This window comes from Mustela putorius, unplaced genomic scaffold (assembly GCF_011764305.1).
Source record: "Mustela putorius furo isolate JIRA1106 unplaced genomic scaffold, ASM1176430v1.1 tig00001033_pilon_pilon_pilon, whole genome shotgun sequence".
Lineage (NCBI taxonomy): Eukaryota > Metazoa > Chordata > Mammalia > Carnivora > Mustelidae > Mustela > Mustela putorius.
Window position 1 is genome coordinate 2681501 of NW_025421540.1, and position 15395 is coordinate 2696895.

General features: G+C 45.3%; 1 protein-coding gene across 5 annotated transcripts in view; it reads right to left on the reverse strand.

Annotated features, from left to right (window-relative positions):
- The window catches only part of LOC123393846 (conserved oligomeric Golgi complex subunit 2-like), a 29594-nt gene extending 21187 nt beyond the window's left edge, over positions 1–8407 (reverse strand). For 2 of the 5 annotated variants that reach the window (XR_006608654.1, XM_045087097.1), the window contains exon 1: positions 8191–8407. Coding sequence is in view for 2 of the 5 variants with exons in the window: in XM_045087097.1 (XP_044943032.1) it covers positions 8191–8262 (72 nt within the window). In the remaining 3 variants the exon portion in view is untranslated. The remainder of the gene's footprint in view (positions 1–8190) is intronic. The other 3 variants (XR_006608653.1, XM_045087098.1, XR_006608651.1) reach the window with 2 other exon arrangements.
- Between the last annotated feature and the right edge of the window lie 6988 nt (positions 8408–15395).

Genomic DNA, 15395 nt, shown 5'->3' on the forward strand with positions numbered 1-15395 from the left:
TTTTATTTTTATTTATTTTTTAGGTCATCTCTATACCCAATGTGGTGGCTAGAACTCACAACCCCGAGATCAAGAGTCAGATGCCCTAGCAACTAAGCCAGCCAGGTGCCTCTGAAAAGGTAAAACTCTAGACAGTCAAAAGATCCCGGGCTGAGGGGTGAGCGAGGAGGGTGCAGAGAGAGGAGAAGAAACAAATAGATGAGGTACAGGGGTTTTCAAGGCAATGAAACTAGGCTGTAAGATACCAACAGTAGGTAAATAACATTATACATTTGTCAAAACCCACAGAACTATAGAAAGAGGAGTGAACCCTAATGTAAACCATGGATTTTAATTAATACTGTATCAATGCTGGTTCATCAGTTGTAACACATGTACCACAACAATGTAATACATTAATAATAGGAGATAGTGAAGTTAGAAGAAAAATATCTTCTCTTTGTACTCAGGGGTATTTCCTATCTGAACCCAGTTAAAGTACAAATCCCCCAAAAGGCCAGAAGTTGGGAGATCACAAGAGGTGTTGGAACACAGGAAAATAAATGAGCAAACCAGACAAGCTGCAGGTAATTAAGAACCATTAACCATGAGAGAAGCAGTGACATCACTCAAAATTAAAACCAAGTAGAGTTTAAAAGTTTAGCTACTTTACTAACTAGCTGCAATCAGGGATGGCAAACAAAGACTAATTCAAAGTAACCTGGGAATTAATCATTTAAAACTTACCAATAATCTGAAATTAGTAGCTTTAATGCTATGAAAATTACATGGAATTTGGAAAGATTGAAGTTCTCTAAGCTGCCAAGAAGTAAAACACTCCTTCCCAGATACATGGACTTATAAAATCACTATATACTATCTCCACGAGAAGCAGAATCCCCCAGAACCATCACTCTGTAATGATGAGAAGTACTAAGAGGGCATATGAAATTTATGAGCTCTGCCCTGAAACATGTCCCATTTCATCGAGACAAAAAACCAAAATAGTTAAGCACTAATCTGCACACTACATAGGGGTTGAAAGACATAGAAAGTTTGTGTGAGCTCACGTATGTGTGTGTTTCCAACCATTCTTGAAAACAATGGACAACAGAGATGAATAAATGTCCCTGTATATCCCATAAATATTCCTCAAATATTTATCATGCAACTCCAGCTCTGCTCTAAGACCTGGGGACACAGTCATGAAAAGAAAAGACAAGGTCTCTGCTTTTAAGGAGCAGATATTCTAATGCAGAAATGAGAAAATAAATATGTAAACAAACATTATATTAATGAACAGTGATCAAATAGTGATTAATGAATAGTGATCACAGCTAAAAAGAAAACAGGACACAGTAAAGGTCTGAGTGACAAATGGGATGTATTTTAACTTGGATGAACCAGGAAATATAGAACAATGAGTTGAGATCCAAATGACACAAAGGAGCTAGCCACAGGAAGTGTGGGAAGAGTGTTCCCGCCCAAGGTATCAGCATGTATACAAAAATGTCCTTGGAGCTCTTCCCTCCAGCCCCTGCTCTCAAATCTCTGACCCAGCTAGGTGGGGACATAATCTAGGACTTGTGTCTCCCAAAACTCATTCTAAATCTTTGTTCGGTGACTAAATTATTCAAGCTTGAGAAATTAAAAACATATGCTAACAAGATCTTCCCACCATCTACAGAGAGATCATCTTAAAAGCATCATGAAATAGTAACACTGAAATTCTAAAAAACTTCTGTTCTAACATTTTAATCAATTTTATATCAAACTCCTTTGTTGAATTTATATACCCATTTGACATATTTATGAAGAGACAAAAAAAAAAAAAAACCCTACATTCTGTAAATGTATTTATCCATCTAACAAATATTTGAGTACCTAATTACACTCTGTTCCAGCTGATTTCTTCTTTTTATCTCTTTTTCCCCCCAATTTAACACCAATCATAATCTATGTAGGCTTTTAGTTCGCTTTTCAAAATTAATTTCTTGAGCTATTTAAAGGAATTATCCAGTGCTAGAGCTCTCAACACTGTCACACATTAGAATCACTTAAGAAACTTTTTTTTTAAGATTTTATTTATTTATTTGACACAGAGAGAGAGATCACAAGTAGGCAGAGAGGGAGAGAATCATGCTCCATGCTGAGCAGAGTGTCCCATGCAGGGCTCGATCCCAGGACCCTGAGACCATGACCTGAGCTGAAGGCAGAAGCTTAACCCTCTGAGCCACTAAGGCACCCCCTCACCTGAGGAACTTAAAAACAAAAAGCCCAAAGGGCACCTGGCTCGTTCAGTCACTGGAGCGTGCAGGTCTTGATCTCAGGGTTGTGAGTTCAAGTCCCATGTTGGGTATAGAGATTACTTAAAAAAAAAAAAAAAAAAGAAAGAGCCCAAGCCCCAGTTTGTGATTAATTTGTTTAAATGTTTCAAGAAATTTGATGCTAAATGTTGTAAGACTAGTTAAATAACAAAAAGATATATTTACATAATACTTCTTGCTCTCAAATTTTGAACAAAGAACTTACTAATAATCAATAACTTAGTAGGCCAACATTTTATTTAAATAAGTTTTATGGTACTACAAAGAGTGAATTAGAAAATCAAAAGCAAGGAGAAATGGGCATGGTGTGAACATGGGGAAGCAAGAGAAAGCAAGCAAAAGTATGTGACCGGGAAGCGAATGCTTAGCTCTGAGATCCTTCTCTGAGAGAAGGACAGATTAAAACCTAAAAAGAAAGAAAAGAAGGATCCCATGCACTCAAGGAAAGAGAAGTCCCCCAACATCCCTCCTGCTTTTTCCAATATAAACACACAGCTGGGCCGACTTACCACATCCTGGTTGGTACCGACTTTATCAACTTTTCTATTTAGGCCAAACTTGACCGGTCAATGATGGACGGGCTGTGTGCCAAGTGTACCAGTTGTACAACTGACTGTGTAATGGCTGAAACTGAGAAACCGGGGTGAAAGTATCAAGAGGCTCTAAGGATTGCGAAAGAGCCAAGATTCAAACAATTACCACGTACACACAAGACAAACTATGCAGATGACTGCTCAGTACGGAAGTAATTCAGAGTGTTACACTGTGGCATCAGCTGACCCAGACCCAGAAGATTGCTGGAGTTCCCATCATGGACATCTCTAACCGTAGGACGACACTGAGCGAATGCCAGATGATGATGCAGCCCCTCACTCCTATTTCTTAACAGAGTTCCTCAGCTCTCCTTTACCAACGTTTCCTGTTGCCAGTTCATACAAGCAATTCTCCTTACCCAGTTCCTCTGTTCTGAGCTATGGCTAAAGACACTCACTTTTTTATGTTTTGAAACTGATTATCTTGTACCATTTTACTTTTTGTTGCATCTTTTTATAAATCAGGTGACCGCTCACAAGACAAAAAAAAAAAAAAAAAAGGAATGGAAAGGAAAGATCAAAAGGGAGGACAACAACAACAAAAAACAACAAAAAAACAGTTCTTTTTTGCCGGGAACCCCTCTTACAAGTGCCAATCAGATAAACTTTATCTGATGTTACATCGTCACAACTCCTCTATCATCAGGGAAAGTAGTTCACATAAGAAAATTTCTCTATAAAATGAGTTCCAGGCTTACATTCCATATTTGGCTAATTAGAATTTCATTACGATGTCTGTCTCAAACTGATGCGGAAGAGAATGGAATCTTGTCATCAAGACGTGAAATCGAACTAAGAACCCACAGGGTAAGCACTCAGCTCCTTCGTATCCTGTGATACAAAGATGGCTCCTGGGGATGGGCAACCAGGAGCAACAGTGGCTGACCTGCAGGCCTGCGGCTATCTACCGTCTGTCACTCTTCCCTCTTCCTCCTCTGTCAGCTGCTATCTCCAGCCGCCGTCAAAAAGTCCACCTCAGACAGCCATCACTTCCCTCTGGTCCCGTTTACCGTAGCTAAGTTCCAGGCCAGGCATCCAGATCACCAGCCCTGTGGGAACTTCTTCTAAGGTAAGAGGTGGCCCTATTGGTGAAATGCAGGTGCCAAGGCATGCGGACATTGTGCCATCTTCTGCGCTATTCTTAATGTTCTGATTGTCCCACTTCCCTCAGTTCCCACCTGTGGCCTCTGGAAAGGAACATATTACAGTAGGATTTCCAAGGACTGATGCGTGGGGGTCAGGAGATCTGGCCTGTGATTGGCCCCAACTAGCTGTGTGGCTTTAAAGGAAGTCATCACACCTCAGGCCTCAGTTTCCTTATCTGCAAGCCAGGATGGACTGGAGTCTTTTCAGAGGAGCCGGCAAAGATCACATAGATAAGCACCACCTCATTATACTAACAAGCAAACAGAAGGCCGGAGGCGAGTGATTTGCCCCAAGTTAGACATAAGCAGGCAGAGAGCAGAGCCGAGGATGGGACCCACATCTGCAGGTCACAGATAATCACCCAGCACAGTACAAACAGATCTGAGTAGCTGCTCATTCTTCCCCTTTCCGTTTTGTCCATCAGAATGCATGCTCCCTGCAAACAAGGACACACAGGACCTGCTTCCTGTCTCAAAATTCCCAGTTCACGCAATTAGAACAGGGAGGAGCCTCAAGGACTTACCCCCCCACCCACACACACGGTTCTTTTACCTATGGAACACGAGGGTACATACATTCACCGTCCAGAGGGCTCCTGCCTTCACTTCTCATGGAAAAGGTCATCATGTGCCTACCCGGGGTGCCAACGAAGCCACAGGTTCCAGAGAGGAACTGACACAGAGAAGTTCGAAGGAGGCAGATGGCTCAGCGCAGAAACAAACGATCTACCAAGGAAAACTACCCCATGGGGGACTGATTCTCTTTGAAATAAGTTCGAGTGCGTGGGAAAATGGTTTTTCAAGAGCTGGTGGACTGACCAGTCACCTGGTACATACAAGATCACATCCACATTCTGACAAGAGTGTCTTGCCTGCAGTGTAGACCAGGGGCAGAAAGACAAGGAAGGCACATGGAGACTGGGTGAGAAGCTTCTACGGTGTGATGGCAAGGGCATACTGCAAAGGTACGAGAAGAGATGGAAGGAAGTAAATGGACTCAAGAGGTTTAGGAAGCGAAATCCACAGGACTTGGTGTGACAGACTAGATTTTGGAAAGGTGACAGAGTAGGAGTTGACTTCTGGTTTCCCGACTCGAGGCTAAACGGATGAAGTGTTTACTGAGAGAGGCAATAGAATAAGAAAGGTGGTTTTCAGTGGAGGAGGTGCTCATGAATTCCGTCTTGAACCTGATGAGTCTGAGGGGCCACAGACACATCCGAGAAGAAAGGTCAGCAAGTCCAATACACAGAACTGGTGCTCAGGAGGGTGTGTGGGCCAGAGACAGGAATCTGCCTTACATGCTGATAGGTGGTCATGAAGCTGCACAAAAGGTCATCTAGGGAAAGAAAGGAACACGGGGCTGAGCCCATAATCAGCATTCAGTGGCTACCAGGAGCATGACTTTGCACAGGAGACACATCAGAGAGGTAGAAGAAAGGAAGCAATGCAGAGCATTTGGTCTACTGCGATGTCGAGTAAAGAGACAGAGAAAGGTCAGGTGCGCTGACTTAGAAACAGTTTTGGTAAGAACTCTTTAGTGGAACGACAGGGCCTGAAGGGTGGAAGGTGGGAAAGTCAAGTCAACCCCTGAGCACTGGCTGTGATGCGCGACAGTGACAGGGCAATACCTAGAGGTGGGGCAGTCAAGTGGGAGAGGATCAAACAGGAGCATGTGATGGGAAGGAGTGCAGGGGAGAGGAAACTCACAGGCTCCTGGAAGGGCGGGAGGGCATGGACTCCGAGCCAGAGTGGAGACCGAACCCGAGGAGGAAGGAGAGCCCCTCCCCGTACCAGGCGAGGAGGAGAAGGGGACAAATACAAGAATGGGATCATGATCAGCAGGATGGAGGAGGTCCCGTGGGATGGCTGCTAATTTTTCTGTACGAATGGAGATGAAGTCATATGTTGAGATGGAAGAGGAAGGCTACATGTGATGTCAATAGCACACTCATGTAAATGGTCTAATTTATCTGTTATGCCACTTTCTCCCCCTACTACCAATACCTTATGTCCTGCTCATCTATTAGTTGGCTGTCAACCCAAAGGATTTTCGTATTTCTAAGCCGACAAAGTATGATGTTGCCAGTACCTCTGCCCCAGGTGACCCTTCCCCATCTGCCATTCCTGCACTTTGATCACCTACCTCTTTTGCATACCTTTCCCCTTCTATTTCTTATTAGATCTCATAAACATGACTTTTTAAGTAGTCTCCTGCCACCAGTAAGCTCGCACTCAACAGATATGACCATGCAACTTCCTGCTGTAAACCTGAATGCAGCTCTACCATGAAGACTGCATCAACGTGGACCCCTCAATGTATGCAGTGTCCAAGGTGCAACCGTAGCCCCACCCCATCTCCCCTTTCTACCATCCCAGTCTCATTCCAAAATGTGCCAAACAAGACACCTATGTAGAAATACAACCCCGACAGCAAGCTCTCCACTCATTTCTGCCTCGGAACTGTAACTTAACAAAACATCTCTCTGACGGAAACACAAATTGCATATAACCTTTATCTCCAGCTCCCACATAGAAGATCAATACCACTTTACACAGAACAGCTGTTCCATGTATTTTCCTTCTATGTATGAAGGGGTCACGTTCATTAACACTACAAATTGTACATTATATTCAGAAATGTCAGAGCCTTGAAAGAATATGGAATTGCTGGCATTCTAGCCACTTTCCCAGTTTGCTCTCTTCCTACCTCTAAGTCCTACTTTAGAACTGCTATTTTGAGATTTCTATTTTCCGAAGCTGCTTTGACCAAAGGCATTCTGTCAGCTCAGAGTGAGAAAGATGGCGGGGCGAGGAAGTGTGAGAAAATGCTAGTGTTAGGCCCAAAGAAAGCCTGACGAAGTCCAAAGACAGACAAGCTAAAGAGACTTCCGTGCTTTGAGATTCTTTAAGTCTGTGTGTGTGCCTTTTCTTCTTCCAATGACCTCTCTCCTCATCACGTGTCCTTCGTTAACAAAAGGTTTCTGGATCAGAGAATTCACTCTGTGCTCTCCTTCAGACACTCCATTCAATTTACACCTTTTATTACAGTGGCTTAACATCACCATACAAGAACAAGAGTACAATATACCTTCGTCTAGACATCCCTACATATTAAAAATGATATGGCCACACCGCAGAGGATCCAGACATAAGCACTTTTAAAGCCAGAGTTTGGGAGATGTGATCTGAATGCAAGTATCAAAAAGGAACTAGCTGGTTAACCCAAAAAAGAAAAAAACATATTATGACTTGAAGCCATAAAAAAGTAAGAAATTCAAACTCTTTTCAGAATTTTAGGTACCTACAGAGCCAAAACTTTTTAACACTGAAACCAGCTACTAAATCCCAATCCTTAGAAATTAAACATATACGTTTTGATAGTTTAAGTACAGACCCAGAGGGATACAGAAAACAGATAAAGCTCCTCCTGGCTCTGATTCAAACCTTGGGACATTTTCAAGGCTATGTCTGATGAACCTTTCCTGTCAGTAAAGTCTTTTCAGTTTAAATTTCTATTCTGTAAGTTTATGTCCTACAGTTATCTGCTGCCAGCTTCAGGCTGACCTCACCAAGAGAAGTAGGGCAACTTTAGAAAAGGAGCTTGGTATGCTTTGTAGTACTGGACCAGAACCAGTAAGGACAGTACAGTCTTTCAGATTTCTCATTCCGGGAGCTTAAGACGAAAGTCAGGCATAAACGTTAGGTTAAGTGCCTTTTTGACCCGATTCCTGGTAAGTACGTGCGTTCAGAGATGTGTTCAACGCACAGTCGCTCAGCTTCTAGGCACAAGGCACTGGGAGGCTTCTGTCAGGCCGGGGGAGCGGCGGTCTGACTGTGCCGCACGGTACCAGAGGCGGGTCCTACGGGTCCGGGGCTTTTACGTTTAGCTCAAAACCACTTGCCCTGAACTTTCAGGCCTTTTCATTCAATGTGTACGATTTCACAGGAGTGCTTTCTTCAGGCTTCACCTAGCCCACCCGAGGCCAAGAGACTCACTGCGAAGTGCAGTGAGGTCCCTGCCGAGGACCCGTCCGGGGCGGGGACGGCCCAGGAAGCCCGCAGGAGAAGCCCGAGGAGAGGCCCCGGAGGGCCAAGGAGGGCAGGCCACCCACGGCCGGCTCCGGGGAGCAGAGCCCAGGCGCGCACCTTCATGAACTCGTCCTTGTCGAAGCAGAGCGTGTCCAGCCCCTTGGGCAGGTTCATCCTACTTCTCTCCATCCCGCCGGCCGCCGCCTCTCAGCACCAACACTCCAGCGAGAAGGAAAGGTAGGAGGCTGCGCTCCCCAACGCTATGGGTGAAGCCACGGTGTTTCCACCTCACAGAAGGCACCGCTTCCTCCAACATGGCAGCGCCCTCGCCGCGGCCAATGAAAGAGGACGCGGCAGGCGCGCCTCCGCCTGCCTCCACCAAGAGAGGCGCCCAGACCGATGCCGCCGAGCCAGCAGGTGATCCAGCCCCGTGTGGCGGAGGGCGACACTACAACCCCGCGTACGTTTCTTCGGAACAGCCCTGTCGCCTGTGCGGCCGGGTGAGCGGGAGAGGGGAGGGCGGGGAGGGTCAGGGGCGCTCCCTCCCCACCTCGCCGTTTCCCTCGGAAAATCGGCCTGCGAGCCTCTTCCAGGACCTTCTCCCGAGATTGTCCCGCGGGAAGCATAGCTGTGGCGGGATGCTGGCCCTTTACTTCTGCGGCCGGTTGTCCAGAGTGGGGGGCGCATCCTGGTGTCAAGCCTCCGGTCCCCGGGCGCCGCCGCTGCAGCCGCCTGGGCGCGGAGGCCTCTGTGGGAACCCGGCTTCCGCCCTTAGCCCCGGCACCCACCCGCGAGCGTGGCTTCTCCCCCGCTGAGCTTGGCTCCAGCGATCTGTAGGGAGGAAGGTGGTCAGCTGGCAGCCTCGGGTCCTCTGGGCAGCTCCCCGCTCCACTTCGGCTCAGCTGCGGGGCGGCCACAAGTTTGGGTTCTCAGAGCTCTTAAAGAATCACCTCGCTACCGGCCGACAAAACGCAGCCGACAAGTAGATGTGCGAGCATGTTTATGTCCAGTCCACTCTAGAATGGGCGGAATCGTGTGTTTGTGGCTAGCGTTGGTTCCATCGCCACACCTGTCCCCAATTTCCGAGACCCCCTCCTCCTCCTGCCATCCACCCCACATTTATTTTGAGATTTTTCTTTCCTCTTCCCTTGCTCTTTCTCCCACTGTCCTCCCCTTTAGTGGGAATGTCATGGTCAAATGATGATTCATTTCTCTTTTTTGTTTTTCTCCGTGAGACTCTGACAGCTCAAACCACAGATCTCACGCGCGCCCTTCAGGCTGCAGCTTAGCTGTAATAGCCCAGGCCTGGGCTGCCCCTCCCAATGCTGTGATCTCACAGAGATAGCAAGAGCAGTCCTTAGAAAGGGATGGGACACAGCAAGACAAGGGCTTACAGTGAGTCTTGCATTCGAGTCACTCCAAACGGGAAACTGGTCACTTTTTTTTTTTTTAAGACGTGAGTACAGGGACGCCTGGGTGGCTCACTTGGTTAAGCAGCTGCCTTCAGCTCAGGTCATGATACCAGCGTCCTTGGTTCGAGTCCCACATCGGGCTCCTTGCTCAGCACGGAGCCTATTTCTCCCTCTGCTTCTGCCTGCCATTCTGTCTGCCTGTGCTCACTCTCTAACACCCCCCTCTCTCTGATAAATAAATTTAAAAAAATCTTTAAAACCTGAGTACAGAATCTGAAACAATACATTCCCTAGCAGTGGGCCTGGCAAGGCCTTGTTGAGGAAAACGTTCCCAGTCAATATCCAGAGACTATGACAGGTAGGATGAGAGCTGGAATCTTATTCTGGAGAATCAGAATAAATTGTAAGGGGAGCAACTATGAAAGTGCATTCTATGTTCATTCGGATATAGGGAATAAAAGCCTCATTATTTGGTCTTTGTTTGTTTACTCTTATTATGAAAATTCTCAAGCATACACCAAAGTGTGTAGAGCAGAAGGATCCCGGCCCTTCCGAGTACTTATCACTCTGCTTCCCCAACTGTTTCATAGGCCCTCCTTCTACTGCCCCCAAACTGCCTGTATTTTTGTTTTTTGGGGAGGGTGGAGGTCTGGAATATATTTTAAAGTAAATCCCAAACATCACATCATTCCCTGCTCCCCAAATACCTTGGTTTACACATCAAAGAAGGAGGGGGAAGAAGTGGAGCAGGGGAAGACTGAGAAGGAGGAGGGATGAAGAAGAGAGATTTCCACACAGGCCCACTATGCCAGAATCAATAGTTCTAATAAGCTATTCCGATTGGCTCTGAGAGGCATGACTTTTAGCCCAGGGCCACAGTGCTAATAAGCAACAAGGGCAAATTCAGGCAGCACAAACAGCAAGGCCCACACTCATCACCAAGGCACCGAGAGGGGGGGCAAGGGTGCCAGACCGACGGAACAAAGTTGTCTGGGAACCCCACCTGCCCTAGAAGTCCAGATGAGCGAGTAGTTGAACTGTTTTTTACCTTCATTGTCATTCCTTTCTGAAATTATTGCCGGCCTTTGGTAAAGACATGAACCTGAGCTTGTGCAGCCTGGGGTACTGATCTTGGGGTTGCTGAAGAGAGTAGGTGCCAACAAAGAATGAAAATCCCTGCTGCCTGTTTTCCTTCCGAGAGTCAGGAGGGAACAGTCAAGACCCCATACAGTGCACTGCCACTTGGAGCCCTGGCTGTGGCAGTGGCGTGGCCCACCAAAGCCAGGAGCAACAGGCAAGACCCCAGACCCCAAATGCTAATGGAACACCCTGGGGAAGACGAAGGAAAGGCAGAGAGTCAGCGGAAACCTTCCCAAAGGACATTTCCCTCAGTTTCATCTGGGAGCTGACATTCAGCTGGTACACACCCCTTCAGCCACACAAAGTTTGGTGACTAGCCTCTGGCCAGAACCTGCTGTATGTCTCCCTACCCTGAACCCTTCCCAAGATCCCTACCATGGCCTCGCGATCCAGGCACTGGGCGTGTAACACTTGACTCTGCAGGGGTCCCCGGGCCAGGTTTTGGTTAGTTAGTTGTCCGCGCTGTTAAAGATTTGACTACTGTTACATGTTTGACTCTCGTCTTTGGTGATGGTACCTATTTCATAGGAAATAGAAGCTGGAATCCAGGAAACAGGCTGGAAGATAAAATTAAAAAGTGGATACAAAGCTTCTAATCAGAGCCAGACACAATCGGTGATCAACTATATCCTAGTCTCTCCCCTCTTCTCTGATCTGTACTTTCCTTAATGAAGAATGAGACTTTAAGTTGACTTTTTTTTTTATCTTCAAGTCTCTCTCTCTCTCTCTCCATTCCCTAAATTGCCTCTCTTGCCTTCATTTCATCCTAGAGCTTGTGCCCACTACTTCTTTTCTAAGTAAATATTAACCCCCTTTGACTCTGAATCTCTGGAAAATTCTCAGTTCCCTATTTTTGCTGGCACTGTGACAGGTTCTCATTTCTCCTTCCCACTCCTCTCTATTTATAGTTTTCAATTTTTGGGGGCAGGTTGGCTACAGAACACTCAAAAATTGCAAAGAGAAATATTGTGTTCTGGAAATTCGGGCATTTTTTTCCAATATCGTCCTTATGCTCTTCTGATCCTCTCTTGAACTGTTGGACTAAAGCAGCTGACGCTTCCAGCAACCAAAGTCATTCTGTCCACTACTGTGGGAACAGAGGGTTTCCATTTGGAACTTCAGAATGAGCCTAAAATCTGGTGGCCCTTTGGTGCCAGGATAGCAGGTATGGGACGGGTGGGACATGGAGGACAAGCATCATGGTAGATGTCTCTATTCAACCAGGAAAGCTCACAATGAGCCAACAGGTCCATTTCAACATCTTCTGTATTTTCCTTATAACCTGTTTCATTCCAGAGTGGATTTGAGATCATTTAATTTGATTCTTAAATGTTTCCCATTCCAACCGGAAACAGACTCATCCTAGGGGCTCCCAAATTCTGCCTCATCTTCCTAATCAGTTAGTACCCCAAATTGGGTATGATAGTGCCAGAACATTCTTCCATGTGTATTTTATAACAGACTAGTATTTTATTATTTTTTTTTTTCAAACTAATAAGAATGATAAGGGTAACTTTTTTTTTCTTTTAAAGCATAGGCAAAATCACGAAAGACATTGAAATGAACCTAAAAGATTATAGTGTCTTCCAAGGGAAAACAGGTGTTGTCTCATGTACCCTTCTGGGCTGACCAATTCTATGGGATATTCTGTGCCTTTCTTGTCTTTGAGCTATTTTGCAACTCTATAGATTGTACATAATTGATGTGGATGCAGATGATCTTGTCTAGCTATATGTAAATGAATTTTGTCCACTGGAAGTACAGTTGACCCCCTTTCCTTTGGTAGAAGGCAGTTTTGCATCCATTTGCATTCTATTTGCATATCTATTTGCATCTATCAAAGCAAATTCGTTTAAGTATTACTGATTGTATATGTGTCTGCCTTGAGATTCTTGCTTGAAGTGGTGGTAACATCTTAGTGGTTCCCGAGCTAATGAATGAATTAAACAAAATCCCTTCAGGCATTCATCTCATATTTGTAAAATGGTCCTTATTTAATCTTTTCGAGAAAATGATACACTAGCAAACCATGACAAGATTCTGGTAAATGAAAAGTGCAATGAAATCAAATCGGAATGAATTTTAGAATTACCTTCAATGTGGCCCAGGCTATGCCAGAGGCAGAGAATGAATGAATCTCAAAGACATGGCTTCTGGCCCCCAGGAGTTACAATAATCTGTGTCAACATTGGCATGCCTGAGAAATGCATGTGACTTTCCCATCAGGGTTTCCCCGGGGGTTCAGTTAACCTTTCTCTTCCAAGCTACCCTCTCTTGTAGTGATATCAACTGTGCCCTTGGTTTCAGCTCCCATTCCCTAGCCAACATCTCTCCCACTGATACACGACCATCTGTTTCTTTCCTACCCACCAGGCCCGTGTAACTGACTACCTACTCATGCTATTTCACTGATGTCCCACCTGTGCCTCAAAACCCAGCATGTTCAAAACTTGATTCATCATCGTTTCTGAAAGAACGGCTTATCCTCTTTTGTTTTGTTTCTTTAGAAATGATTCTACCAATGCCAGCGGCATGCACCAGAAACCAGGAAGGAATCATACAGCTGAGCCAACCTGCTGTACTTTAAAACACTTGACCACAATTCTCCAGTGGATACTCAACCCTGGCTTCAAACTCCCTTGTCTCTCTGGTGAGTTTGCTTTCCCTCTAATGGATGACCGTTTCACACCTTCAAAACTTGCCTCAACAATCCCTACTCCCACCTCTTCTGAAATATGTCACCTCACTCCCAGCTCCTGTCCTAGGGATGAGGGAGCAGAAGGCAAGCTGAGGACAAAGCAGAAACTGGCGCCCTACACCCTCTCCCCATGCCATATGTGTAACATTCCTCATGCACTCCCGGCTGCCCTAAAGGAAAAACGATGCTTAACTGATAGAGATCCCAGTCCTGCAGGACAGGAGTCTCCCTCCATCTACAAATGTCCTAGCGACTTACAAAGAAGGAAGAAGCTTTCTCATCAATAGCCTGACTTCCAGAGACCCATACCTCAGTTTCTGGAAACCCTAACATCACCCTCCCCTCCATAAAATTGAGGGAGGCTAAGGGGAAGGGAAGTGTAATAAAACTGAATTTCTTCTAAGCCCAAAGCCCACTGACAAGGATGTGTGATAGGAGGAATGTAACATATCTCCAGGAAACTCCCAACTGTCTTCATGCTTTCCCTCATTGGAGGCAAAAACAGCCTTGACTTGACAATAACCAGGTCTCCCTCATCCTGAAATTCTTCTTTAGCATATGACAGTCCTTCTGGACACCCACTTTGTCCTCACCTTCCTCAGCTCCCAGTCAACCATGCCTCTGTCTGAGCAGCTCTTTCTGCCCCTGAGTCCTGTCCCTGTGTTTTAATAAAACCACCATTTGCACCTAAGACGTCTCAAGAATCCTTTCTTGGTCATCGGCTCTGGACCTCACCCCACCAAACCTCACCTGTGTTCCAAAACTTCATCACTAGTGTCACACTTCAAAAAAAAAAAGCCTTTTGTGCCTGTGTATCCAAAACATTTACTGTCACCTAGTGTGTCACACTTCAAGAAAATAAAAGCCCTTGTGCAGGAATTCCCTTATCTTACCACCACCCAATCAAATCTATACATTTGTATCCTGTCTTTTAATTTGTATTTAGACATGACCACTCAACCCCTTGCCTATGTGACCATGCCTCGGCTGAGTTGAAAAGGGGTATCTTGTTTTAAAAGCCAAGTAGTTACAGAAAGGCTCAGCAGTTACATTGAGGAGGAGGGGTACTCTTACACAACAAACTAGTTAATTAGTTAACGACGTGGGGGGGGGGGGGGTCTTTCCCTACACACTGCCCTGAGTGTTTGTAAATCTGTGGTGAACGACACAGAAAAGTCCCTGGCATCATGGAATTTACATGGTAATTGGAGAAATGTACAAGAAACACAGAAAGAGTTGAAGACAGAGCAGGTTTATTGAAAAGAGCAGACATCCCCAGCTGGGGTTTGTTCTTCCTAGAGCCTGGGATTTGTTCCCTCCAGCCCTCTCCAGGACTCCACTCCCAGGGTCAATATCAAGTTCTTGTTCCAATGGATCCTTCCAGTCAGAAGACAAATGACCTTTTTCTTAAAAAAAAAAAAAAAAAAACCCAAAACAAAGACTTCCTTTAACCTTCTATCTTCCTATAACAACCTCCATATTTCTCTCCCCACCTCATCATCCCAGCATAGCTTGTAAAATATTTGTCTACACCTGTGGGTGTAGGGTACCATGTCCCCAAGGGTAGTTTAAAAAGCTCTATAAAGAATCCTTATGTGCAGATCATTTTAAGAGAGTCCATTTCCAGATCCAAACTCCATGTGTGCTCTGTAGGATAGGTGATATGCCCATTCTTGGGTCTGATATCAGGATACTCCTCTCCTTCCTGGAAGATCAAGACACTCCTCTCAGATCTTATTAGAGTGTAGGACTTGGGCTGATAACAAAGTTGAAATACCAGTTTTGTTTCAAATAATGCCCTTCTGTGGGCAGTCCTGGGGCTCCGCCTTTAGGGCTTCCTCTCCTTATTAGGGTAAAGGTTAACATTGGAAAGGGGATTTGGGCAGATGTTGGAAGTGCTCTGACATCAGAATAAAAATCAGTTTTGGTTAGTGACACTCATTCCTTCATATTTAAATTAAACTACCCATTTTTAGGGACATAATAGGAAAAAGCACAAGTAAGGGTTTTAATGTTTTCATTCCATTCCAGTGTGGTTTGGGAAATAAAATAACAGAAAATGAGACTGTTCT